The sequence below is a fragment of the Lasioglossum baleicum genome, chromosome 9 (genome assembly GCF_051020765.1).
Source record: "Lasioglossum baleicum chromosome 9, iyLasBale1, whole genome shotgun sequence".
Taxonomy (NCBI): Eukaryota; Metazoa; Arthropoda; class Insecta; order Hymenoptera; family Halictidae; genus Lasioglossum; species Lasioglossum baleicum.
Genome location: NC_134937.1, coordinates 2,006,807 through 2,034,366, shown reverse-complemented (window position 1 = coordinate 2,034,366; position 27,560 = coordinate 2,006,807). Strand labels below are relative to the sequence as shown.

The 27,560-nt window shown below is 36.3% G+C and overlaps 7 protein-coding genes across 13 annotated transcripts; 2 read left to right on the top strand and 5 right to left on the bottom strand.

The window, feature by feature from the left end:
* Window positions 1-771: 771 nt before the first annotated feature.
* Ciao1 (cytosolic iron-sulfur assembly component 1) lies at window positions 772-4,225 on the bottom strand. 3 transcript variants are annotated; one of them, XM_076429782.1, is made up of 5 exons: window positions 3,854-4,224; window positions 1,586-1,943; window positions 1,395-1,509; window positions 1,161-1,325; window positions 772-1,080 (listed from the first exon to the last, which is right to left on the bottom strand). In XM_076429782.1, the coding sequence occupies exons 2-5, from the start codon at window positions 1,931-1,933 to the stop codon at window positions 812-814; spliced, it is 897 nt and encodes a 298-aa protein (XP_076285897.1). In that variant the 5' UTR covers window positions 1,934-1,943; window positions 3,854-4,224; the 3' UTR covers window positions 772-811. The 3 variants fall into 3 exon arrangements, with proteins under 3 accessions (XP_076285897.1, XP_076285898.1, XP_076285896.1); XM_076429783.1 differs by lacking the exon at window positions 3,854-4,224 and adding an exon at window positions 3,700-3,830; XM_076429781.1 differs by lacking the exons at window positions 772-1,080; window positions 1,161-1,325; window positions 1,395-1,509; window positions 1,586-1,943 and adding exons at window positions 1,980-2,637; window positions 3,017-3,478 and having other exon boundaries at window positions 3,854-4,225.
* A 194-nt stretch (window positions 4,226-4,419) lies between these two features.
* On the bottom strand, window positions 4,420-5,546 carry Sec8 (exocyst complex component secretory 8). Its single transcript, XM_076429712.1, has 4 exons — window positions 5,159-5,546; window positions 4,922-5,083; window positions 4,675-4,844; window positions 4,420-4,592 (listed from the first exon to the last, which is right to left on the bottom strand). Exons 1-4 carry the CDS (start codon window positions 5,213-5,215, stop codon window positions 4,505-4,507), a joined length of 477 nt encoding a protein of 158 aa, XP_076285827.1. The 5' UTR covers window positions 5,216-5,546; the 3' UTR covers window positions 4,420-4,504.
* Window positions 5,547-6,234: 688 nt separating this feature from the next.
* On the bottom strand, window positions 6,235-8,397 carry Tfiib (transcription factor IIB). Its single transcript, XM_076429706.1, has 5 exons — window positions 8,239-8,397; window positions 7,659-7,769; window positions 7,393-7,579; window positions 6,843-7,313; window positions 6,235-6,747 (listed from the first exon to the last, which is right to left on the bottom strand). Exons 1-5 carry the CDS (start codon window positions 8,253-8,255, stop codon window positions 6,586-6,588), a joined length of 948 nt encoding a protein of 315 aa, XP_076285821.1. The 5' UTR covers window positions 8,256-8,397; the 3' UTR covers window positions 6,235-6,585.
* Snx16 (sorting nexin 16) lies at window positions 7,570-11,178 on the top strand. 4 transcript variants are annotated; one of them, XM_076429710.1, is made up of 5 exons: window positions 7,570-9,438; window positions 10,086-10,373; window positions 10,450-10,758; window positions 10,854-10,981; window positions 11,039-11,178. In XM_076429710.1, exons 2-5 carry the CDS (start codon window positions 10,104-10,106, stop codon window positions 11,076-11,078), a joined length of 747 nt encoding a protein of 248 aa, XP_076285825.1. In that variant the 5' UTR covers window positions 7,570-9,438; window positions 10,086-10,103; the 3' UTR covers window positions 11,079-11,178. The 4 variants fall into 4 exon arrangements, with proteins under 4 accessions (XP_076285825.1, XP_076285824.1, XP_076285826.1 ...); XM_076429709.1 differs by having other exon boundaries at window positions 7,570-9,509; XM_076429711.1 differs by lacking the exon at window positions 7,570-9,438 and adding an exon at window positions 9,440-9,509 and having other exon boundaries at window positions 10,183-10,373.
* Window positions 11,179-11,981: 803 nt separating this feature from the next.
* Window positions 11,982-19,172, bottom strand: LOC143211758 (b(0,+)-type amino acid transporter 1). Its single transcript, XM_076429705.1, has 3 exons — window positions 19,034-19,172; window positions 12,260-13,558; window positions 11,982-12,179 (listed from the first exon to the last, which is right to left on the bottom strand). Exons 1-3 carry the CDS (start codon window positions 19,128-19,130, stop codon window positions 12,118-12,120), a joined length of 1,458 nt encoding a protein of 485 aa, XP_076285820.1. The 5' UTR covers window positions 19,131-19,172; the 3' UTR covers window positions 11,982-12,117.
* A 3,428-nt stretch (window positions 19,173-22,600) lies between these two features.
* On the top strand, window positions 22,601-26,209 carry LOC143211821 (ZZ-type zinc finger-containing protein 3-like). The gene is made up of 5 exons (XM_076429822.1): window positions 22,601-23,955; window positions 24,037-24,193; window positions 24,256-24,497; window positions 24,575-24,700; window positions 24,767-26,209. The coding sequence occupies exons 1-5, from the start codon at window positions 23,563-23,565 to the stop codon at window positions 25,016-25,018; spliced, it is 1,170 nt and encodes a 389-aa protein (XP_076285937.1). The 5' UTR covers window positions 22,601-23,562; the 3' UTR covers window positions 25,019-26,209.
* On the bottom strand, window positions 24,717-27,213 carry LOC143211820 (queuine tRNA-ribosyltransferase accessory subunit 2). 2 transcript variants are annotated; one of them, XM_076429821.1, is made up of 6 exons: window positions 26,929-27,213; window positions 26,724-26,861; window positions 25,808-26,272; window positions 25,550-25,752; window positions 25,348-25,473; window positions 24,717-25,279 (listed from the first exon to the last, which is right to left on the bottom strand). In XM_076429821.1, exons 1-6 carry the CDS (start codon window positions 27,043-27,045, stop codon window positions 25,114-25,116), a joined length of 1,215 nt encoding a protein of 404 aa, XP_076285936.1. In that variant the 5' UTR covers window positions 27,046-27,213; the 3' UTR covers window positions 24,717-25,113. The 2 variants fall into 2 exon arrangements, with proteins under 2 accessions (XP_076285936.1, XP_076285935.1); XM_076429820.1 differs by having other exon boundaries at window positions 26,712-26,861; window positions 26,929-27,212.
* Between the last annotated feature and the right edge of the window lie 347 nt (window positions 27,214-27,560).

Below are 27,560 nucleotides of genomic sequence, written 5' to 3'. Positions count from 1 at the left end.
ATAAAGTGTTCATCGTGTATTACGCATTTCGTCGTCAGTGTACATATACACGCACACAGACACACACAGAAACACACACACAGTATCGTACTAACGCGAGGAATCGGTTGTTAGGGATGTAACTCTATACCTACGTATCGGGTAAGCCATGTTGTATTTACAGGACTGTTACGGGCGAATAATTTTTCATCTATTGTTGAAAACGAAACAAGTGGGTCGGAGGAGGCCCGTCGGGTAATGGAAAATTGTATGCGTGGACCTAAATTATGAACGTTCCAATCGGACCAGAATTACGACTGTTGTATTTACTTTAGATAAGTTTTCAACGAATAAAAACGTCGACCGTTTGCGTGCGTTGTTCAAGTCGAAGTTTCTTTCGTTTGTAACCGCCGTGCGTGAATATTGAATGAATGCGAACATGTCGATGGGACGAACGAGGAACCAAGCGATGAATATTTCAGTAATCAAAATAAGGGAGATGAATTCTAACGGTTACACATGTTCAGAGATTAATTGCGTAGTAATTTAAGCTCGTTACATAAAATGAATGAGAAAGAAACCTAAACGCTGTTTCCGTTGTAGCTGAAGGATGATTTCTGTTAAACGACACACGCAGTGTAAAATGATTGTTTTGTGTAAACTACTTCCCTCTATTTCTCTGATCAACTTTACCAGATTGAAATAAAAATTGTCAATCCATACACAGGAAGGAATGATTTATAATATTATTAATAAAATTTTATCACGTATGGCAGAAAAAATTCCATCCCATTTTTATACCAGCTTCTTTGTTTCCTTTTTAGTACAGACGTTAGACAGTTGTTAGCGGATCCGCGTCGGCTTTAGCCACGCTCACTGTCACAGATTTGTTTAACCGGTCCTGCAAAGTGCTTGAAAATGATTTCAAAAAGCCGCGTTCGGAGTCGGAATGATTTGTTAGTATCACGCTGGTTCCCTTATGGATAGCGTCGAGAAGATCGTGGTGCAACATTTCCCCTGTAAGATACAGATCCGCGGAAACATCTTTTAATACGGACGCCCCAGATCCAGCACAAAGCGCGATAGTGTTGATAAAGCCATCTGGAATGTGGAAGTAAAATTTCAGTCTATTTTCATTTACCTAAAATCAAAAGGTGAATTATAAATTAAGTATTTCCTACTTGTTTGACGAGCACGGGCCAATCTAACGTGACTTAAGCCAGTACGTTCTTTTACAAATTGCACAGCTTCATCAATGGAAATTTGTCTTTTTAGGATGCATAATCTTCCAAAACCGTACTCGTCATTAGTCTTATTTACATCTATCGGTTTACTGCTATCGAGCACTGAAAACACAACGACGTTACTTATGGGGTAAACTAAAGAATCTTGGATAATTATGGATTTAGACCTACCACTCTGAAATGCTGAGGCCAACCAATCGTTTACGCCACCTTTTACTGAATCGAAAGTGGTGTGCGGTGAGTATACAGCAATTTTGTTCTCCAAACATTTGGCCACGATTCTTTCCTAAAGAAAAAAGGAACTTAATAAAAAGTTGTTGATTGAAAACAACTTCATTGCGAAATCCATACTGAATTGATACCTTCCACGAACGAGTTGTTACAGACTTCATAGGCGCAAATATTAGCGGATGATAAGTAATTATCATATCACTGTGTAGGTGTAAGGCTTCTTGCATAACATCTTCGGTTAGATCGTTTGTTAAGAGAATATGAGATACTAATTTCGGTTCTGTAGGTTCAATGAGCAATCCTACATTATCCCACGATGCTGCAAGCGGTAAGTCAGCATATTCTTTTAGTGCATCTACAACTTGCGTCAATGGAACACCGGTTGTGCTAGGTTTCAAGTCACCCATTGTATGCAGCAATTTATAATGAGAAATTAATGTTTTACACCCTTGCCTCAGTCCAATGAGATTCCTATACATCTAGATATACCTAGAAATAAATAACAGAGTCAGGCATAAAACATAGTTCTAAATACTCGAGCTTAAAGTAACGGGTAACGAATTATTGTAGTCGCATTTCATTTGTTAAATATATTTATTATTAAAAAATATATGTACAGAAAATAATAGTTATGCTATTCATTGTAAAACCAAATTTTTACTAAGCCATCGTCACTAGCTGAAACAAGTTGTCCAGGAACAGAAGGATCCCACTGCACACAATTCACATCCTGTGTATGAGCGGTATCCATTGAGCAAACCATTGTAAAAGATGGTTGATTAGGATCAGAATCACTGTCCTCCTTAAATATTCTAATAATGTCATCACCACATGCAGTCACTAATAAGCCAGTTGTTCTGCACCAATCGATATCATAAATTGTCCTCGTATGATAACCGGATAATGTACACACACACTTCCAAACCGGTTCATTGTTTATTGTAACGATACCTGGGTCATTACCAGGTTTATATTCTTGCCATATTTTCACTGTCTGATCATCGCTGCAGGTTGCTATCCTGTTTCCAGTTTTGTCCCAAGCAAGACTCCAAACCGTTGAGGTATGAGACGACAGTGTTGCCATGCATGCCCAATCGTTATCTGCTATACATTCTTTGAATAACTTTACTGTGTTGTCGTAGCTGGCTGATGCCACGATCTCTTCAGTAGGATGCCACCTTACCTAGCAATGGAAGTTGCGCATTACAATATATTCTTTGTTTAAGAGGGTAGACTCGTGAAATAAAAAACTGAATTTCTTTATTCAAGCAATGAACTTTAATCAATAAAATATTTTCTTATTTATTCTGTTTGGTAAAAGATCATCGAACAAAAGGAAAAATATCTTATTCCTTAAAGTTCATTGCTTGTATAAAAAAATTGGGCTCTCTATTTCACCTTAACCCTTTGCGGTCCTATGTCGAGTGTGACTCGACATCGCATTTCGTTCTGAAAATGCAGCACGGACCGGCTGTTACAAACCTGCAAATGTCGCGCAGACCGCAAAGGGTTAAAATATTGAAATTACTTTCTTGCCAACCCAATACATAACATCCACCTACCTTTTTCACATCTTGAGTATGAGCATTAATGACAGCAGCACATTCATATTCACCATCATTCACTTCCCATATCCAAACGGATTTATCCCTGCTACAAGTAGCCAACAATTGCCCATTACAAGACCAACTAACACTTTTCACTTCGTTCTCGTGACCTTCTAAGGTTGTAGTGCATTCGGATTGAACTGAATTTTTATCCCATATAGCAATAGTAGAATCGAAACTAGCTGATGCTATGTGATTCCCACAAGGGGACCATGCTATTTCTCTGATGGTTCTTGTATGCCCTTCGGTAAGGATAGTTTTCATAACCCACTTCGATTCTTGTTGACCCCAAATTATTATAGTTTTGTCTTCGCCGCAAGACGCGAAACATGTACCCGTTGGATGCCAACAAACATTCCACACCCTTCCTCTATGACCGCTCAAAGTGTGTTTTAATTCCAATGTACCCATCTCTACCTGCAACAATATAACGACACTTTAGATTTGATATAAGAAGCTTATACATGTGCAGTAAGTAATTTAATATATGAAACGCAAATATTATTGACACTAATGAGGAAACATTGGTGTGAAATGTTTGAGCATTATCGTTAAATAATTAAATCGCTAAGCAATATCATAACATAATAATTAATTATATGAATTGTCAGTGCTAAATATGAAATACTTATATTTACCTATGGAATATTTTCACGAAATTATCTCTAAACAGGGGTTTATTATTTAGACAATTATTATTTAAAGATACGATAACGATACATTAAATTGATTATTTAAGACACACTGGACGTTGCAAAATAACCCATATATAATATTTAATGAAACACTTACGATAATCGTTTTGATGGTCTTTATTTATCAGGCTACGCAAAAATGAAGTTTTTCTAAATTGATTCGTCTGCATGTACTTTGGAATCAATTATCATATAAAATATACACACGAGTGATAAGAAAATGTACTGTTCCTGAAATATCACGTGCGCCATATACATATAACCATGAACCACCCTAACATTGAAAGTGGGGAGGAAATTGAGAGTATTGCAATGAAATTATATCCTAACGCATAATTGTTACATAACTATCCGGTTTCGTACAAATTTTTCTTTTATTGATGAAGTAAACAGGCCGATATTGCAACTTATCATGACAAACAAAATATATACATATTTATATGGGTGCATTCCGATTCACGCATGATGCGCATACACTGTATAGTGTATGCATAGAGACTCCTATACTACACTATACAGTGTATGCGCATCATGCGTGAATCGGAATGGACCCTATGTATAATGTCTTATCGGCGGGAAATTACAAACTCGTACCGTACCGTAAATATGTATTTCCTCATTAAAAACAAAAATAGCATGTTATATCGAGACAAAGTAGGTTACTACAGTTTACAGTCAATTTATTATTACGTGTAAATACAAAATAAAATTACAATTTATTTCTATCTATCTATTAATATAGTCATTATTAGTCTGATGTTGCATTATACGTTGTAGAAACTGATAATGCATCTGTATCAGTTAGAGGTAACATTCGAGTACAAGAGTCAGGTGTCCTACAATGATAAAAAAATTGTTCAATTATTGTTAAGTAATATTAATATCCACATTGAACTCAAGAAAGAGAATAATACTTACACATCTTTTAAAAGGTGTAACACATGCTTGTGTTCAATTCCTTCTAACCATAAGTTTAATAATTCTTCACGTTTGCATCTCAATAACTGTTTACAGGCGTTCAAGTTCTCTTTGACCGCATGAATTTTTTCTCTCGAAGCTGTCACTTTCTCTGACAGAGCACTAAAAATCTAAAATACAAGGTATTACGCGTATTAAAGAATATACCAAAATTCGTTAAATTATATTGTTTAGTAGGTAAACTTACTTGCATAACTTGTGTCAGGTCTTGATCATGTAGCGAGACCAGCTCGTCAAGTCGTTGATCACTTTTCTTATACTCCTTCTCAAGTTTAGCTTTCTCTATTTCTCGTTGTTCGTTAGTTTCACTTGCTGATAACGCACGAATTACAGAAATCAGCAAACCGCTCTAAAAAATATTTCCGATAAAAGCACAAACTGTAATAATCAAATTAATTGACATAAAAATTGCTGAAGACCTTACTGTTTCCTTCGTTGGTTTGATACCTCTTGGAGGTTTGGTGGGAGGTACTGAATTCATTTTGTATTATACACAGAAAAAGAGGCAAGAACAAGGCTTACACTTTCGTTTAAATCATTTATATTTTACACAGCAAAACGAACATTTCAAATTTTGCTGTCAAACACTCGCTAACAGGTTATATTCTGCCGTTTACAGTTTCAAACTGAAAATATTTCGTGAGTATTTGATAAAACAATGATTAAAGAATTTCAGTGTGTATGCTAGATAATTGTTGCGAATGTTATAGAAATTTTTATTGTTTTTATCTTTGTTGATACATTCACTGAGCTACAGAATGACATTAGTCAATGTGACAGGTGACAAATAAGTACACATGTTTTTGAATCAGATTCTATAATTTACACTGTGGAGGGGTTAACAAATAACAAATCAAATTTCTTCAAATTATTGTAACAATTCATTTTATTGACATATAACTTCAGATACTTAAGATATGTACGTTTGTAAGCTTAGGGTATATAAAATTTCATATAAATTTATACATAGCACTTTTCAAGTTGCTATAATTAAAAATAATTTGTAGGTACTTTTGTACTGACTTTTATTTCCTTTCAAGAGAATTATTTGTCTTTGTATGAACATAAAACTAAATAAGAAAATCATTATCTTGTTTCAATTTAAATGTTCACATAAATCGCTTTGTTATTATCAAAAAGATTGTTTTATAATTTATAGTTGAACTTGGCAATTGAAAATATATGACATAATATGTTTAATAAAAGTATCACAGAATTTATTATATAATCGTATCATGTGGTACTTTCACGTTAAGGCCTATTGTGTTTTACTTTACATGCAATCCTCAAAATACTTTCCCAAAGATCAAATACAAAGAAAAATAGTGTGCTACATAATGTTATTAATTTGAAGTAATGCTCGAAACTTAATATACTCTCGTACAGAGTAAGGAACATTACATTGACAATTATAGTCTCATCTCAAACATATCTAAACATACCTATGAAAATATGCATGTACTACAAATCTTTTAACTTTGTATTTGAAATATTCTAATATTCTTGTTAATGCTTTCTTATTTATTCTATATTTTTTTCAATGATATTGTACTACACAAAACATTCGTTAGAAGTGAACTTAATCGTTATTAATTATAATTATCCACACCAAATAAATTATCAAGCTGTTGCAAATACCTATATCGTAGGAACAAAATACAGCAGAAAATAAAGGAAACAAAATGTGTACTTAATACATAATAAATTAAATAATACCAATGTTTCATTGATTACTTAGGAATGTATGCTGTAGAGAAAGGTTGGATTACTTATTGATGATTACTGTAAACACATTAACTATTGCTTCAACGTGATAAAATATACATTCAGATATAAGGCCATATGTTAACTTTACATTTGCGGCAACTGATCGATAGGTGTCGCAAATCTGAAATCTTCTGGGAATAATTTCCCAGCGTGGGGATACATTAGCTTATAAGACTGTCTAATTGTAACATCGGCTACACCAGCAATATCGCCAATTTCTTTCTGAGATCTTTTATCTTCTGAAGCCTGAAAAACGACGATGCAATATACATATATGTATATGTATAAATGCTGCGAAAATAGAACATAAAGAAAAGCATTTTTATTATTGCATTAAATACCTGTGATGCCATGTATATTGCAGCAGCTGCAACAGAAATAGGTGACCTTCCAGGTACAATATCAATTTCCACTGCTTTCCTTGCAATATGTGTAGCAGCTCGTTGCACCATATTCGGAAGGCCAAGATTAGAACAAAACCTAGACATAAAGTCTCCTGTAGTGATAAGGTCCACGCTAGTTTCAAGTGCTTTCAGGATCAATTTGAAACATCTTCCGATTTCTTTTTTACTGATTTTACTGACTGCACAAATTTCTTTGAAAGTACGTGGTACACCTTCTTGTCTACAGGCAATGTACAAACAAGCCGAAGCAATTGCGTCATTGGCACGACCTTTCAGATTTTTACCATCGTGCACTTGTTTAAATAAATTATTAGCTCTATCGACAATAGTTTTGGGCAAATTAATGCGATCAGCCATTCCATTAATTTCACGAAAAGCATTAATCAGTGCTCTATCAGAACTGCTCATCTGAAAGGAATGTAATTAATTAACAGAGAGGAAGATCGGTTACATAACACACACGCAGAAAAAGAAAAAACATACTCACTGTACGTCTGTTTTGATATTTTGAAGCACCAAAAGCGTCGAAAGATGCTGCTCCAGTTCCTGGGCCAATCATGGTGGATAAATCTGAACCATTAAGAAGTGGATTTTCTGGACCACCCACACGAGATGGATCAACTCCTGCTTTCTCATTGCTAAATGTTCTCCACTCTGAACCAACATCTATTACTCTATTGTGAGTATGAAATGAAATTTCCAGATAGCGATTAACAATACCAACAAATACATTATTCTGTATATTATATTTACCTATCTCCTACCACTAAGCCACACTCTGAACAAATTTGATCACCTGCTCGATAATCTTCTATCAGTGGTGCGTCTGGATGTGCGTAACAACAAACCTTGTTTGTTTCGTGTCTGCAAGAAAAATAATAAGGAGATGTATACCAAATATTAATCTACATCATAACAATATAAACAAGCATTTTTGCATCACGATAACTATGAAGTTACGATCGTAAGATCGTATACACTTATACTCGTTTTTAACTCATTGTCGAGTGTAATCTTGAAGTGGCGTGTTTTTCTATAATACCGATAAAGCTACAAAAAATAAGTTTCGTGTTAAAAAGAAACCAATAGAGAGAAAAGAATATAAATCTGAATACAACAAAGCAACATAATCCTCTTCGTGGACCAATCGGTCAAGAGCACATTAAAAACAAACAAACACTGTCAGATTTCATAACCAAAGTCCATGACATTATTCTATTTTCAACCAAACTCGACCTGATATCGAGTAACAGCAGTTGATAGAAGAAAACACTATTACGAATGATATCAATGTTAGTTCAAATCTATGAGGTAAAACTCCTACAAAATTTACCTCGAAGAACTTGCCATATTTTGGATTCGTGTTTTTCCACAGTGCCGCGTATGTCAATGCAGACATTTAACGCAACTGTGTATATGCACAAATGTGCACCAAGCTATATAGTGGTATGTATATAGAGTGGTATATATAGCTGTGTATAAGTATAAAGCCTACTTTACAATACCTTCGAGTACTATATTATATATATATAACCAGAAAGTCTAAATATATATAACTATAATATTATGAAAAATGAAATGCATATTCATTGTCGAGAATAGTTACAAACGTTATAACTCAACACTCGTTGAATGTTGTGTGTCGATTTTTAATTTACAAAACCCATGAGCCTGTCCCGCCTTGAGATGATATTGTGAAGCGACAATATATTTATATTTAGAATTTAGAATATCATTGAATATCATTGTCACCAGGGAGGATATTCTCTGTTCTCACTTATTGTTGCTTATTGTCAATGGATATGTAACTGTTTTATCATAGATGTCACTCTTCTGCCAAGAAAATCACTGAGTTTTCTTATCTATGTACTTTATGGTCTAAGGCTGAGATATTGGCCAAGTTTTCTCGCGCATGCGTGGCGATTTTAGCATCAGTAAAGCAAAATTTTCGATAAAATAGGGTACCTTGGTCACCCTTTAAAACTTTTAAAAATTGTTATGATTTGATTGTGAAAAATGTTGATGATGATTGTACATGTGTATCAATCGTCTTGGAGTCTCCTTTGTCCGGAACAGATTATGTATTTCGATACTTTCCGGTGCTTTCCGGCCAATATCACTACCAATCACTACTCCACTAAATACCTTTGTAGGAACTAGCATAGCCATGGGCAACTATGATACATAGCTCGACTACTTGGGAAGGAGAGGAGGAAAAAGGAAGGAGGCGTTTCTCGTCCCAGGCCCGCCAGAGGACTCATCAGTAAGGCTGACTGGCGGACCTTGCCTTAGACGTGGGGATGTCGGAAGGCTATTTGAGGACGGTATATATGCTAATCGTTGAGGAACGAGTACTTGCGGGAAAGGCCTAGTCGAGTGCCTGTCCCTCTTGTGGCGCATGTCTGAAGTTCGGCCTCCGCACGTCGTGTAGTCCTACACCTACACCTTCTTCACCATAATAGATACGTCACTGTTTTGGACGCGCATGTGCGAGAAATCTTGACTAATCAGCATCAGGGTCATCTCTGCACTGGTTAGTTTGTGATCTAAGTTGTTTCTGTTTCACGGAAATGGTTTTATATTTCCAAACTCGTGAGTACTTAGGTAAATACTGGTAAATACGCCATGTCAACTTTATATACATTCTTTCTTTGAGAAAGCGATTTTAGATTAGAAGATAAACTTTTTCACGAAGTATGGCATAACATTTCAAATAGTCTGTAGTAGAAAAAACAGCTGTAAAGTGATTCTGTAAAAATCTTTCATATCGAGGTTAGTGTTTTGTGTTATTTAATAAGTGGTATAGATTTGACATATACATTTGACAATCTGTTGAATTGTTGTATCGCAATAAAATACAGACAAAGTCATTCTTTACGTTTTCTCGATTGTTATTCTTTGCTTCTTTTTCGCAATCATTTGTATCTGTACATATACTGTAGTTTTCAAGTGTTTTATGTTTTATTTGATTGTTTGGTCGTACATATGTATTTTTCTTTACACTATTCTAATAGTTTTATGAATGTAGTGGAAGGTTTAATGATATTCACAGTAACATACTCTGTGAGATCATCTGAAGCAAGCATAACAGAAGCTTTAATGATATCAATTAATGTAGTGTTTTATGCTCCTGCAGTAATTTAATTTCAATTTTTTTTAAGTATGCATGATTTCATTTAGTTTGTTGGTGGTAAAAAAATGTCCACGTCAGAGTCTGGTGTGGGATGTATTAGTGAGGTAACGCTTGCAATTAGTAAAGCAAGGGGTTCTCAATCAGGAACGGTGAGAGCACTCGATAGTCCTGATTCTGATGGATCCAGCCATTCCAATTCATTCACAGTACAACGATTCAATTATCCTAGCAATGACAATGCAAATCCAAATATTTTGCAACCACCGTTGACCAGTGAGGACCTAAGAATACCAATCGTTGGATATGAAGTTATGGAAGAAAGAGCTAGATTTACGGTTGATAAAGTTCCCAATTTATTGTTTGATAAGTACACATGAGTATTTGAAGTATTATAATATATTTCTTTCTTAGGTTTATAAGTTACGTGTAGAATTAAAAAATGGAGACTGTTGGTTTGTGTTTAGACGGTACACAGACTTTGTTCGTTTATTGTCGCAACTAAGAAGGCAAAAAGTACCGATTTCACATTTAAGTCTGCCAAGAAAAAAATGGCTCGGCGATAATTTTGCTCCAAGTTTTTTGGAAGAAAGAATACATCGTCTTCAAGCCTTTGTTAATGGAGTCTTAAGCAGTCCTATCCTGATAGGCACTGCCTGTGTCAGAGAATTTTTTTGTTTGGATGAACCACCTGCTTTATCAGATACTGCAGAGGAATCTAGAGTTAGTATTGGGAATGAAATTCCTTTACACCATTAAGTGTTCAATGCATTTATCATTCAATGCATTAAATTTGATCGCATAATATTTCTTTACAGGCAATTTTTGAAGCACTAGAGGATACTATTTACCATTTGCGTCAACAATTACGAGAAAGAGATACTGCACTCGCAGCTGAAACAGCTTTATGTAATGAACTTGGGAAAAAATTGCATCAGTTATTAAGGTGAGTAATTACTGTTATAAAATAAAATAGGAATAATATAATGGGAATATATTTCAGTGAAAGACAAACCTGCTTAAAATGTGGTGCACCTCAATAACAGATATTACCAATACGACACTAATTAGTATAATTAGGTAACTTCAATTTACTGCATAAGTTTTGTTTCGAATTGTTACTCTAAAGATATTCAAAGAGAAGATTTTATATATTAATGGTATATTTTATGCTTTTGATTGCATGGCATAATTATCATTCACACAAAACAAATCGACATCTACATTAAGAAACGTTCCTTAAAGAAATAAGTACATTGAGCTTTCCTAGCATGGAATGTAACTTTCTCAATTCAGTTACATAAAAGCCTTGAACAGGTGCCTTAAAGTAATAATACATGAATCTCTATTTTTGTTGTATATTTCATAGATGCAATACTTTGACTATAAAAAGAAAGGATAGAGTGAGTAAAATACTACATTAACAAAATGGAGGACATATGTCAAAGTATGTTCATCTTTGGTAACGTTTATACAATTCTCTAAACTTTGTAGTATTTTTTTACATCATGAGGTTGATTGCATTTTTACAATTACGATTAATATTTATAATATTTATTATTATCACAATATTGTAATAACATCTTTTGTATGGTATAAAAATGTTGCTATTACAATATTTTGAATTACAGAGTATATTTATGTACAGATATAATAAATATTGAATATTTCTGTAAATTATATCTTCCATTTTTACATGTTGAACTTTGTGATATAATTAATATTTATTATATCTTAGCGAATTATTTTATAAAACATTTACAATACTGCACAATATTTTAAAAAATTGTTATATTTCTGAGGTAACTTTACAATTAAGTCTTACGGAGTTGCAGAATTTTTCTGTTAAAAATATAAAACTGAGTAAAAATGTTATTTGATATTATATAATACAGTATATCTATTGATTCTACTGTTCGTATCGTATAAAGACTGAATTTCTGATATGATTTGAATAATGAAAATGATAAGCACAGCAATCTCGTTTTCTTAGATCGTCGAAACCCAACCTGAATATTACGTAAGTGAATCATATTTCGCTATGTACATACGTTAAATGTTAAACTACAAAGTTACATCACATCAGTCTTCTTTGTCAGGAGCAACAACTAAACATAAGGCTTGGATCAGGTATGTGAGCTTGGCTGAAAAAGAAAAAAAACCAATTCTAAGTAAGACAACTGTACTCGTTACGTTGTATTATGTTGTACTCGATTGTACTCACCTGCTAAACTACTTCTGATCTTCTTGTACACGTACGTGTGATAAATTACAAGACCAAATAAAATAAATATTAATGCAAAGAGGTATTTAGGTGTTGGCTCGGCCACAATCGGCGTTACAGCTAAGAAAATAGCAATGCCCAATACCAACCAAGGTATCACAATCGGCACCTTGTACGGCCTGGGTGCATCTGGCTTTGTCTTCCTCATGATTAGCAAAGACACCATAGCAAATCCATAAAATACCCAGGTCAAGAAGCTGGCAAACTCGATCAGCGCGATTATGTTTCCTACAAGCATGAAAACCAATGCCAGGATGCCCTGGAATGCTACAGCCGCGGCTGGAGTCATCTTTTCCATGTGAACGAAGCTGAACACTCTCGGTACGTGGCCCTCTCCTCCAGCCACATAACAAAGTCTTGATACTCCAAATTGGATGCTTAGACTGCAGCCGAACGTAGATAAGGCAACGCCAAGAGGAATCGCAAAGCCCAACCAAGGCGGTAACACTTTGTCAGCCCAGACTACAGCAACAGCTGGTGCACCAGCCATTTCTGATATTGTTAATGCAGCCATGTACATTAAGTTCATGGAAACATAGAGCACAGTGATCAGAGGCACAGCGATTAAAATACTCCTGAGTATATTCACTTCTGGCTTCTTTATCTCTTCTGTAACAATGGCAGCAGACGTCCATCCATCGTAAGCCCATAATCCACTGTAGAAGGCCAGGGCTATATCACCGATAGAAGTGGTGGTACCATGGAATGGCTTTTCCAGAAGCTCTGTGTGACCAGTCCAAAGCCACCACGCTCCGCCAGCAATTACTACTATGCAGGCGACAACTTTGCAAACTGTGAATATGTTCTGCATTTTCACATACAGCTTCACACTTGTCAAATTGATGTACGTGATCAGTCCGAGAGCTAACATAGCTATCAGTTTCTTCAAATGACGCATCGATTCTTCGGGCAGATCACTTAGATAATGGGAAAAGGGTTGCACACTGTACTCAGCGAATGTCAACATGATCACTGCCACTTCAGCTGGCCTCAGCAGAACTACATAAACCCAGGAGCATATGAACGCTGGTATCTGACCAGCATATTCGTGCAAGGGAGAATAGGCTTCCAGGAAATAGGCATACTCGGCGCCTGATCGTGGAACCACTGTGCTTAATTCGGCAAAGGCCAAAGCTCCGAGTAGAGATAGCATACCGCAACTGACCCAAACGAAGAGACAGAAACCCACTGATCCTGATCTTTCAAGGGCATTGGTGGGCGACACGAAGATTCCCGAACCTTGAAATAAAAAGATTAAACAATTGCATTAGAGGGTGATAGGAGTATACAAAAATGCTTCGAAAAAGTGTTAAGTTTAAAAATTGATTAGCAATCAGAGAGTCATTTCACTGTATGTGAAACATAATCTCTGTTCATGTATAATGTAAATCTCTGTTTAAAGAAGTGCGTGTACTTATCTAGGTGCACGGTAGTGCACCAGCCAAGTTCTCGCACTACCTCCTTTCACACGAAACAACTTAGCCGTTTTTTAGAGGCTTATAACCCTTATAACTCGGCACGGGAGGTAGATGGGGAGATGTAATTTCGTACACTTGTTAAATGCTATCATGTCTCAATATTGACAAAACATTAATCTTCCAACATTAGTAGGTTCCGAGATATAGGACCTCAAAAATCGTTAAATTTGTCACTGACTAACTGACTGACAGATCATCAAAACCTTTTAGGTACTTCCCATTGACCTACAAGTTTGAAATTTGGTACATAGGTCCATCATAACAAACACTCAAAGGAATAATTATCAAAGTTTGAAATTTTACACCTTAAAGGGGTTGTATTGAAAAAAAAACATTACGAAATAGGTACGTAGAATAGAACATAGCAGCATAACATATACATAAGTGTACGTTTTATTCGGGGCTTCGGAGTCGGATTCGGAGTCGGATGTAAAAAAAAAGAGGAGTTGGAGTCGGAGTTGGAGTTAAGAATTTTTTCTACCGACTCCGAAGCCCTGGTTTTATTTGCTTCGATGTCGCAACAAATACTGATGAAAAAAACAATCGCTCTAACGTAAACAAAAGAAACTGCACCGTGTATCGTCTATAGCGGCGGGGGCAAACGGATCCGGGCGTCGCCGGTAGAGTATTAATCTTCGATTCAACAAAAATTGATGAAATCCCAACAAAAACATCCTGTAAACAGAAGCCAAGTTCTTATGGCCGTAAGAAGTTGTGAGATCAAACAAAATACGGCCAAGTTCGTTAGCTTAGAAATACCTCTTGCAATACTGAGAAAAGCGTTTGCAAAAATTAGTTTAAAAGAACGCTATTTAATTTGTAAAGAATTACATGGAGGGCTAAATTATTCAAACTTGGCCGTTACTTTTGAAACCAATGACCATAAAAGGTGTTAGGCAGCGGCCAAGTTTGAATAATTTAACCCTCCATGTAACTCTTTAAAAATTAAATAGCATTCTTTTAAACTAATTTTTGCAAACGCTTTTTTCAGTATTGCAAGAGGTATTTCTAAGCTAACAAACTTGGCCGTATTTTGTTTGATCTTTGTTTGATTGGCTCCTGTTTACAGGATGTTTTTGTTGCGATACGATTATCAGAGTCAGAGGAGATAAAGTTGTGTGATAAAATAATGATGCAGTGACTTGAAAAGAACTTGTTTTATTATATAATCGCTTATCTCAAAGCCGTAGAATTGATATATTGGACGATCTTCCTAATTAGCAAGTGGTATGATGATTTCAGTAATCAAAAGAATTATTATTGCAACGTAGTTATAATGCAATTAGTTGTAATTAACAAGACAATTTTTTCCTGTTTCTTTTGTAAATTATCAACGGTCGCTGTCGTCAACAATTAAGTCATAAAAAATTGTTGCCGAATCAACAGAGACAAAGGAAATTATATACCGTGGAGTTAAGAAACTGTCGCGTCTAGCTTATTCAGCAGCATAATCAGTATTGTACGTGTTGCCCAACCGCAAGTTTCACCGATATCGAAGGTATGCAGCAGATCGTTGATAATTTTATTTTCTTGGGAGAAAAATCATGTTTCGAAACTGTTTGCATTAACTTTACGTAGTACGCTCTAAATATGTGTTTCGTTACACAGAAAAATTATGGAACAAAAATCATCGAATAACCGTGTACTAATACTTTAAAATTTAAATTTACATTAATGTTCCAAGATTATAAAAAATTCATTTATTTATTTTCAAGCGTTTTTCTGCTCGAAATTATTAGCAATTCTTAACTCTGATGAATATAATAGCGAACTTATTCGTACAAATTACGACTTTAAATGCTTTAGAGATCGCGGCGTTTGCGGACAAAATGAAAGGATGACAGATTTGTCAGTCTGGAAAAGTTGATTAAAATCAGCGAGATGTACTTGAGAAGGATGCCTCGTAATACTCATGCGTGTGGGTCAGCAATTAACCTTGATTAACCCTCTTGATTCCTAATCGTGTCAAACTAGTACGCATAATTACTGAAATGTTACGTCAGTTTTCATAATTACTCACTTATATGGGCGCAAACACGGTGTCCGAACTGATTCTCTCGAACCGAGAAATAAATTATCGACGAAAGACCATCGCCTTCATCGTATTTTTCTTTTTTGGCCCCAATAATCTTGATCGAACCAGATTCACCGGATTACACCGGCTAATCTACGAGAACTTCATCTGATCGTATCGTATAATGTCACAGATAAAGAATCGGGACTTTGTACTCGTGGACTCGGTGAATATATAGGGTTACCAAATCGATTTTGATCGTCACAGTGCTCCACGGGATAATTCAACACGATAACTCTTTTTAAGCACCTGTACATTCCAAAAATGTGGTAAACGATCGAGCCAGTTTTTATTTTTACGCGTGAGTACAAACTATGCTGCCCTAAAAGTTGTGTATAACGACGCTAATTTCGTTAGGATAAATGATGTTGTCTAGATTTCACCCTCTCTGAACAAATTTTTTACTGTAAACATCTTTTAACACTGAGCCTACCACTGCCGGTCAAATGACCGGTTTTATATTTTTCATTTCATAATTATGAAATTATGAAGCTGCTTACGTGGAAATTGATTAGATAAAATTCTGTATCCAAGCACTACATATTGTTGTAAAGATTGCAGAAAATCTAAATAAATAGAACCTCGTCATTTTTGCAAACTAAAACACACACACAGACACACATGTTAATCGCTTTTAGTGCACGGTAGGTTTAGTGTTAAGTGCTAAACGCTCAAGGTATTATAGCCCACGTGCACCGGAAGGTGTAACACGTGACATTAGAAAACGACTTTAATACTACTTAATGTTTAAATCGAGCTTATGCCAAGCTTAATGGATATGAGAAATGCAACGAGTGTCTCCTATAAGGAACAAGTGTACAATATGTATGATATGACACCGTTGGTACGAATTATTTCGGGATGATTTCGATCGGTGACGAAAATAAATTAGAATATCTATTTATATCTTTTGCCACAGGACAAATCGGCTAATAAAACGAACTGTAACTCTTCCTAGAAGAGATAATATATTTATTGAGAGCATTTATCTCGTGACGAAAATCCTACGACTTATACTCGGTATACACCGTATAGCATTCATCAGGCTAAACGCAACCCTTCGCCGCCGTGAGAATCTGTCGACGTTCTTTGACTCCCTATTAACAAGACCGTAATCGTTATTAGTGTAAAAGCCGAACCTTATTCAGATCCACACAATTATGCAATTACTGTTAACTGCTGTTGAACGCATCGCGCCGCAGACCTTCAAATATCACAATATTCTCGCTAATTAGTGCATTGAACCATGTGAACTGGCAAGATCAATGGCTCTCGGACCCTATCGAGCGGTTATCTACATCCAATATGTAGCTCTCGTCGATACATAAAAGAATGTTTACAATATTCCGTCGCGGTCAATAATAAAATCGCATGGAACATAGGACAGAAAGACAGATGAACTATCCGCTGTGCAAGGCCGGCGAAAAGATTCGCGATTTCATTAGCGGATCATTCAATTTAAATTGTCTGGACCTATAAAGCTGCGGGTTTCCTAAACGCGTCGCGATTTATACTTCATTCGTCGTAATTCGCAGAACGCAGCGGCGTTTAGGGAATCCTATAGCTTTAGCAAGAACTTGTGTCGATTCCCGATCGCTCACATTTGAATCGGTTCGGCAACACGTGCTCCAATCCAAATAATTGCTTTCGCACGCGCTACCACGTAATTCGGTGTCGGATGCGCCGCGTGACTCGAACGCGCGTCAAACATCGGTCAACGTACGTACAACACACCGGTGTTTTTTACTAGAACTTTTCTCATGAAATGCGTCCGCACATGGTCTAATCGTTTCTTTCGATTTCTTCACAGTTCGAACATTTTTAAGAGATCCGTTTTCAGCACATTCGTCGAATTAGATAATTTCGAAGAAAATTCGTTTATTTAATCGGTGGAGTTAAATATTCAGTCTGTATCACTGTTTTAACACGTTCAGTGCCACGTGTAGCGCCAATGGTACACGTTACACTATCCACTTATATAGGCCGCGCGTACCACTGGTGGTGCACGCTGACATATTTATTTGATGCGCTAGAAACATATATTTTATAGCAAGTTTAAGACTGTAGAATATATATTTCCTCCAAAAGAATGAGGCATTCGAAAAAATGAAATATAGAACGGAGCACATAAGTTTGATTAACCCGTTGCCCTACGATTTATTTTACGGTTTCAACGATTAGAACTTATTTGTAGAGGGTAATTTCCTAAAAAAGGAATAGCTGTGCATTAACAAAACCAAAATAGAATTTGATTTCGCTTATAGGAAATCATTGACATACGTTTTTATTAGAATCTGTTCAGAATCTTCATAGTCGGACACGATATTGTAAGATAAGGGGTTAATTGTCGAGCAAAAACGGCACGGAACGTGTTAAAAATTTCTGGAGCTATTGTTTTTGTTTCTGCAATGCCAGAAGCCTTGAACTCTTTTTGCGTTCGTTTCTTATTTCATGTGTTTGCAGCAGAAGGTTGTTTTACCCATGTTTATGCAACGAGTACATTTTTACCGAGAGCTCGCCGTTCGAAAGCTCTCCAGTGAAATACCCGAAGAGCCTCCGTTATGTAAGTTCACATCATCGATAACACGGTGCGGAGCTCGAAACCTTCGGTAGCTGTATTAAGCGTGTTAGTAATCGCTCCGCTGAAACTTCGTAATCGTTTGCACAGTTTGAAAAACGAGATCGAGACAACCGGAGGAAGACGCTGGGAGTAGGAAGACCTTACGACACGCGCCGCGGATGGTCGAATTTCAATTTGCTGTATCAGCATTCCGGCGCCTAATCTGTTCGATAATTACCGTTTCAAAAAAGAAAGAATTCGCGAGAAAGAAAGAACTCTGCCCTAAAACGACTTTGTCTTTCACGAACCAACCGTTGTACGCAACTTTCTATGATAATACCACTTGAAATCAACGAATTCTGTTTCGCATTATGGAAAAATACACCCTACAACACGAAGAAGTCAAATATTTCACAGCGTCTAGAAGTTGAAAATGATTTTTTTTGCCCGGAGGAACGCGCGAAGGCCTGCAGCTTCTGACAAAAGCATGCTCGCGTTCACGGCGATTGTAATTTAAGAAATCGGAAGTGATTCGTTGCTGTTCATCTAGCGCTTCTGATGTTACAATCGAAAAGATTGCTCGAACCTAGCTCGTTTCTTACCGATCATGACAGCTAAAATGATGCTGACCGCGCTGAAGAGGCCCAGCTCCCGTTTCAGCGCGATCTTCCCGGCTCCGTTTTCCTGGTCCTGTGCCATTTTCCGGGCTGCGTTCACGGGTGTAAATCACGAGGAACAGGGTGAACCGATGTTTTCGATCGAACGGGCACGATTCCGCGATTCAAAAGTCCATCTTTTGGACCAGCAAGCCGATTTTCTAGGCCGAGTTCGACCGGCGCTAATTCCGCGCGACGGAGACACGACGAATCGGCTGGCTTCCTCGAGCCAGATCGAAGACCGCGTGTGACGTTATCGGAAGATGTCCAGACCGAGACTGAAGTGTTAACGGGTCAGCTGGCCGCTTATTTTTACGGGCTCACAATGATTCCCCTGATAAGGGTACCCCGTACCCCGTGCAACGACAGTCGTTGCCAATATCTGTCACGATCGGTAGCCGAGACGTCGTCCACTAATTCTGAAGGGGGGACAGCCTGCGGAACCGATTCGAAAAGAGCCTAAGATAGTGCTTCTTGTATACTAGGCGGATGGTACAGTCACGATGGTACACAGCTGACCGAATAGTTTTTAACGAGCGCCAAAAGATCTGTTTACGTCGAAAATTGCGGATCAAGGCGAAATCTTATAGCGAGCTGAGATCGGCGAGATTTTGACCGAGAGTGTTTAGTATACTAATTAGAACAGCAGAGGATGCACGGTTCGGATGGAACTGTCTTTTAAAAGTAAAGCGAAATCTCGGAAAATGAAATGTTGCCATTCAGTAATCTGATGTGTTTACAATTAAAATGTTTTCATTTGAACGATCTGATATGAAATATTTTTTGGAGTTTAAACGTGTATTTAAAAGGTTTCTCGAGGAAACCCTAATGATTGGCAGAATCGATTCATTTTTAACATATCTTTAATCCGAAAAATTAATACATATCATTTAAACGCGTTTTTACTATTTTCCAAGATTCAAAATAAAGTGGACTTATGGATTTTTGATAATTATATAGATTAGTGTTAGTATCAATGGCTTAATTATCTGGCTTTAATACGTTTAAGGGTGAAGTTTAGTGTAAGAGCTTTAAAAATTTTAGATATAATTCATAAATAAATATATATAATAAAATTGATTAGTTACCAGAAAACTAATCAACTGGTCAATTCTTTCTTGTTTGAAACAATTCGCAACGCATATTCTTATGTAAATATCAGGTCGTTTAGTATGAAACTTGACAAATGTGTTTGAAATTTGTGTTTTATTTGTCAAGTTTCATACTTAATGACCTCATACTTTACCTTACAGTCATTTCATAAAGAGTAATTATCAAGCGTCATTTCAGCTACTCAGTTATTCATCAACAATGAGTCACACTCTCCATCCTCGAACTATTGGTTCAAATAATGATTTATGGGAGTTGTGAAAGTGCGTTTAAGGGCCATCAACATGGCGGAGTTGTAGAGTGCGTCATCATCCGGGAATTGGTCGAATATTTGGGAATGCGGTTCTGAGGTTTTGTCAAAAATGGGTAAATTCGATAAGATAACACAGTTGAAGCAATGGACAATATCTCTGTTGTTTCTGTCCTGTATCCCCAATGGTTTAACCGGAAAATTATATATTATTCGTGGTAATGGTGTGCGTCACTCTGGCTTATCAAACTCGCAGTTTCGCATGGCTGAACGGTAGGGCAAGGTTTAAAACCGAATACAATGATGTTTCCTGCAGTTTCGCGTGAGCGTATTGTTCGTAATATTTTATTTTTGAATTTATGATATTTCGAACATGAAAATTTCTCATTCGCTGCTACACGCTCTTCTGTTCGTCTTATTCCCCTGAATGCTGCTTTTGCTTAAAACTTACAGGAAAATTATTATGTCACATCGCAAACAAGAAAGATATTTATACACTGAACTTTGATTTTAATTATCATATGCTTCCACAACATTGAATTAACCCTTTGCACTCCGAATTATTTTTCAATTTTATTGCCAACAACTCATCCCTACTATTTTATAAGTGTTATATTACTTCAAAGGACAGTTCCTCGACTGCTACTTATTTCGAAAAACTTTGTTTACTAATGATATTAAATATAACTCTCAAACTTTAATTGTTGTAATTTATATTTGCGCAACTTATATTTGTTTTTAACACTAAACCTACCGAGCCTAAAAGTATTTTCCCTTATAAAAATAACAAGTTTGATTTTATTTAGACTTTGCGCGGCTCCTATTGTAATACGTGCTCTACTAAAGATATATCTATATGTTTACCTACAGGTGGGAGAAAATTTAAGGGGTGGTTCTCGACGATAATATAAGACGAAAATGAAGAATAAAAAAATTGCGATTTCGGCTTCGTTATTTAGTTATTAACAATTAAAAATCCGCCTAAAATGCTGCAACACTTCTAACAAAAGTGTACGTTGCGTACGTCAGACAGGCGCGCGACAGTCTCGTATCAAGTGACAAACGCATGCATACCTTGGTTCTCATTTGGGGCCCCAGCGAGGTGAAAATGTTTAAAAAATCGGTGGACGACATTGAACCTACCTACTCGTTAAAATCCACAAGGGCATTTCTAATATCCGCCCTATGAAATTATCGAGTAGAAGGGGTCAATGCCCTTTCACTTTTAAATTCTTCTCACACATATTCATAAATCCTTATCCTGCACTATAATTGTTCATAACACCGTACCTAATATACTGGAATAAATGCTCTAGCACTATTTACAATATCATACACACGCACTACGAGTTTACAGAGTCATGCGATTTCTGCGAACGGAAATCTTCGACGCGTGCGAGAAGAATCGTCCGTACAAGCTAATATCCGTATGCACACTGATTCAAGACAGCTAATGTGGTCAATGCACACACATGAGATATTTCGCGGTCACAGACAGAATGAGAAAGAATCACGAAATTCGTGAAAACAGGATAGACAATGTATTGGTATAGCAACGCGCGATGTTTGGACGGTAGTTTGCTGTAGACCTTCATTTGTTTTATCGATCTGGCATCGACCTCATCAGCTGTCTTGAATCAGTGTGCATACAGATGCTTCTCAGATGCTTCTCAGAAGAAACAATTCTTCTCGCACGCGTCGAAGATTTCCGTTCGCAGAAATCGCATGACTCTGTAAACTCGTAGTGCGTGTGTATGATATTGTAAATAGTGCTAGAGCGTTTATTCCAGTATATTAGGTACGGTGTTATGAACTATTATAGTGCAGGATAAGGATTTATGAATATGTGTGAGAAGAATTTAAAAGTGAAAGGGCATTGACCCCTTCTACTCGATAATTCCATAGGGCGGATATTAGAAATGCCCTTGTGGATTTTAACGAGTAGGTAGGTTCAATGTCGTCCACCGATTTTTTAAACATTTTCACCTCGCTGGGGCCCCAAATGAGAACCAAGGTATGCATGCGTTTGTCACTTGATACGAGACTGTCGCGCGCCTGTCTGACGTATGCAACGTATACTTTTGTTAGAAGTGTTGCAGCATTTTAGGCGGATTTTTAATTGTTAATAACTAAATAACGAAGCCGAAATCGCAATTTTTTTATTCTTCATTTTCGTCTTATATTATCGTCGAGAACCACCCCTTAAATTTTCTCCCACCTGTAGGTAAACACCCTGTATGTATAATACAACCATTTCGTATGAAATCACTTTTATAATTTCAATAATTTTAAAATAAAAAATCTGGAACCGATCATTTTGACCGGTTTATATAGTGTCAACTAAAAAATAAGAAACTAAATAAATAAAGGATAAGAACCAAAAACATATAAAAACCCGTTTCATTTACGTTTTTCTTTCTCTGATGTCGAGTCACGCTCGACAAAAGAGTGCAAACTATATAGACAAAGTATACTTGTCTCAATATAATATCATATCAATCAATAATATATACACATTTTTTAATGAACACCATTTACGATTTTAATCTCGGTTGAAGTATACATTCCAAAAGTAAGTCAATCAAACAAAAAGTATACCCATTATCGTACAGGTACGATATTCGGGTGTACTTTCTTGCATTACTATTTATGTCTTATAATCTAAAAAGCTAAGACGCGTATATCTATCGCGATAGTCAACTATCGATTAAGATTGTTGAAATTAAATTAGGATTACGATCGCAAATAAAGATTGTAAAATGCGCGATGTAATATCTGTTATCTCGACTGAAGATAATAAGTTAACGGAGCACCTATATAATAGCACACGTGCCTCCCCAATCCAAGAATATATATATGTATTTTGGCATGTTCCGGTAAATACATTTGTTCCTGTGTTTATCTCGAAAATTTTTCATCGTTTTTCGTATGCTGATTGCTCATCGAATGGAACATTTGCTGTTAATGAGAATGGACCGACGTATTTCTGTCATTTCTATTTGATAGACCGTTTTGCATGTCGGTGTTGATTTACTTTGACAAATAATTTAGGTTAAGGTGTTATACACTGGACACGCGTGTAGCCTATCGGCCAGCGCTAACCGTTTGATTAGCGATGGAAGATGAAAAGGAAAAGAAATGTGAGGACGAGGAGCCCGGTGAATTTTATTTCGAATCGGATCATCTAGCGTTGAAGGGGAACAAGGATTACACTACCCTTTTGAAAACGATTGTTATTCTGGAAGCTCAACGTGCACAGGCTATAGAAGATCTGGACAAACTGCTGTCTATCCGTTCGAAAGCACTAAAGGATCCGATATCATTTGTAGCACAGATTCAGAATGGCGAACTTCCGGAATTACCAGGACCGCAGAAAATCGCAGAAATTCCTTACATCGACTGGTCACAATATAACATAGCTGTACCCGATATGCGTATGAGGCCACAGACCAGGCATGGACACGTCTTGCCCAACGTGCAAACAAAGACCGAACAGGAAAATGGAAAGGTACATCGTCTTTTTATATACTGAATATAAGCTACACTTCTGGTAATCTGTCTAATAAAATCTTCTGTTCGTAACGTTTAGATTCTAGTACGAGGACGCGCTTTCGACGAGAGCAAACCCGAAACGTTTAATCAATTGTGGACGGTGGAGGAACAGAAAAGATTAGAAGAATTGCTGATAGAATATCCACCGGAAGAAGTAGAAATGAGACGGTGGACCAAAATAGCTAATGCTTTAGGTATATTCTCTATGAAGATTCCTTTTTTCATTGTGTTGTTTCAATTCTTTTTTGTTCGATAGGCAATAGAACACCGAAACAAGTTTCTAGTAGAGTTCAAAAGTACTTTATTAAACTGTTGAGAGCTGGCCTGCCTATTCCTGGTCGTGGTCCTAAAATGAAATTGGATGCTAAGAAAGGAATAGGTCACAGGCATCAACGTGCTAACTATTCCCTGTTCAGAAGATCTACATTTTTCCCGCATCAAGATATGTCTTTCACAATGCCTGACGAGAGTAAAGAACAAACAGTTACGGAGGAATCTGTATGTATTCATTCAATCGTATACTGTAATGGTAAAGTAAATCGCAATAATTATGGGACTATAATCAATGTCTACAGGAGGATGATGCTGGGAACAGTATTATTGAAGATAATCCTGAGCTGAGGCACATAGATTTGTTGAGACAAGTGAAAATCGAGAAAGAGGAGAGTTCATCTGCAGCATACAAACACGTTGGATACAAGGTAAATAAATGATTAATTTGTTAATAATTACAGATTTATTTTATGGACAATTACATTTGTTTACAGTGTGCATTGTGCGGGGAAGAGCCTTTAACAGGTACAAGGTGGCATTGCACCGAATGCCAAGATGGAATGGATTTATGCAGTGATTGTGCGGTAGCACAGCTGGAAGCTGAAAAACCATTACACGACCCGTTACACAGACTGATCTCCTTAAAACCGCCACAGTATAGTAGAAGTTATGACTTAGATTACTTTCCGCAAAGTTTTAGCAATTCCTCGTACAATTACTTAGATCCGAATTTTTTACCCGAATAGCAATTATTTTGTCAGTTTTCTAATTTTCTTATTGTTTTTACGAAGGCAGCGCTGTAAATAATACAGTAATAAAGTGATGACAAATATGTCCGTAATCACGCGTGTACAATCCTTGATTGTTCCATTTGTACTCTGTTCGATTCGACGATTTTGTTGTTTTCAAATTTTAAAGCAATTTTTTCTTTGTATTTGTCAAGCGTGCCGTTCTTTATATTTTCTCGAATCAGTTTAAAGAATTCGAGATGCTGATGAACGTTGTGTCTGGAAATGAAATTTTGTATAGCAGACACACCATAAGAGAACACGTAAATACATGGAGAAGTACTCACATCATTAATAATACTCCCAGAAGCAATTCTTTGGTGTTTTGTAAATGGTGTATGTAAGCTCTAGTGTGATTTTTGCATGTAAGACATTCACAGTGAGAGCATATCGGAGAAAAGTCATCCATATACCTACCGCAAAATGATAATTAGTACAAAATTGAAATAGATTATAAATTCAATTAATATATTCGTTTACTGGCATTACCTTTTCTCTTTGAACGATATTATATGTGATATGTTATTACAGATATTGTGATCACACAAAAACGTTACAGCTTCCGCATTCTGTGCAGTTACATAAGGATACGATGTATCAAATATATCTACACCTAACTCGATAAGGTTTAATACTGTTAGTGGATTCCAGCATCCCATTGACACCTTCATTTTTTCATTTGGTAAGAGGCTCTGAAATAATTACTGTTATCATTTGATCATTTATATAAGAAAATCTCTCACTTACAATTGTTTGTTTTACTATCTCCACAATTGTCTCTGGTAAAATATTTTGCACATCTGGTCCATTGTTATGTAATCCATCTATTACATATCCTATCACAGGTTTGTCTTTTAAATAATCAATTGATTCTAATCTAGCATCTACATCATAGCCACCTTCAACAGCAGCTAATAATCCTATTGATTTCAAACTTTCAGACTCGCTATGCCTAGATAAACATTGTTCAAACATTGTATTACTACGATACACAGCTTTCTTAGCTCTTTTTCTGGTACTATTGATGTTAGTGTCTCCGTCGCATAAAGCAACATAGCAATCTGGTTTAAATATTTCGACCATATCCATATAAGCATCTGCTGACATTATGTGTCTTCCGCCTCTCGACCACACAGCAACGGTATCAAGCTTCTGAAAGCCTGAACGTGTTAAGACAGCTGGATCGGTAATTGAAAGCATATTTATGTGTTTCTGAAAGAAAATCATTAATCGTCAATTAATTACAGAATAAAAATTTCATCCAAGTAAGAAAAGTTTGTTTCAACTTGATAAGTAGACAGCGGATTTTATGCGTTTATGACAAAAATGAGTAGGTGTAATTTGATAAAGTAAAACCATTAGAAAAATTTAGATATACCGTTACATTATTTTCAATCTATTGAACATATTAAGAAAGAAAATGAACTTCCGCTTCACTTCAGTTTGTTGCGATCTAGGTACAAAGTTTTTATTTTGCATAAAGATTATCGCAAAACTGAGTGGTTGAAATTCAAAATTATTGGAAAATTTTAAAAATTAAAGATGTCAATATATGATTTCTCCGGGAAGAAATAACATAAATTGCATGAAGATCTGTAGTCTAATCAGGACACAAGAATGTGTTGTAGAAAATTTGGAATAATTAACAAACCTGCATACTAACAAAATCTGCGAAACTAATACCAATCTCTTCCAATGCTTCACACATTAGCATGGTTGAAGGTAATGAAACAGACAGAAATTGTGGTTCCGTGGTGACCATTTCGAAAACATCATTGGTTAAGTGCGGCACAACGCCTCCCTGTATGAAAATTAATATTATTAGGAAAGTATTATTTATTTCCAATTTAATATGATTTGATAATTACTTTCGTATAAATCAGAGGAAGTGGAGTTTCAAAGCAAAGCGTAGGATTCCTTGCGAAATCTGTCAACGTGCCAACACGAGCGGCACAAACATTTGTAGAGTTGGTAAAGAATTTCATGTTAATTGATATTACTACACATAATTTGTACTATAAACTGGTTTAATTAAGTATTCCTCTTAAGAAATACTCCATCGTTCTATTCACTATAACCTCACAAATTGCCACATGACTATTTATATAGGACATTATAGGATTTAAATCTTAGACACAGACAAAGTTAGTATAGACATTACATCTTATGGGCTTTTCTGTCTAGGCCTCGGGAGGCTCTCTATGTTACCGACAGTTCGGTAACATAGAGGTGCCAGCAGGTTTATCCATCGGCTGCCGCAGCACAAGCGAGGTACAGCCAGTGTTGTTAGATGGTCGGGAAAACTCGCGCATGCGCGTCGATTTCAGCGTCACTGAAGTACGAAACCGGGCACCTTGGTTGCCCCGCATAGCTTCGCACAATCTTTTCTTCTCGATTTTCAAACATAACGTTTAACATGCATATGTTATATTAAAATTTGATGTGTATGTACATGTAATATATAAATATATTCTAATTGTATATATACAGTAGCGGACAA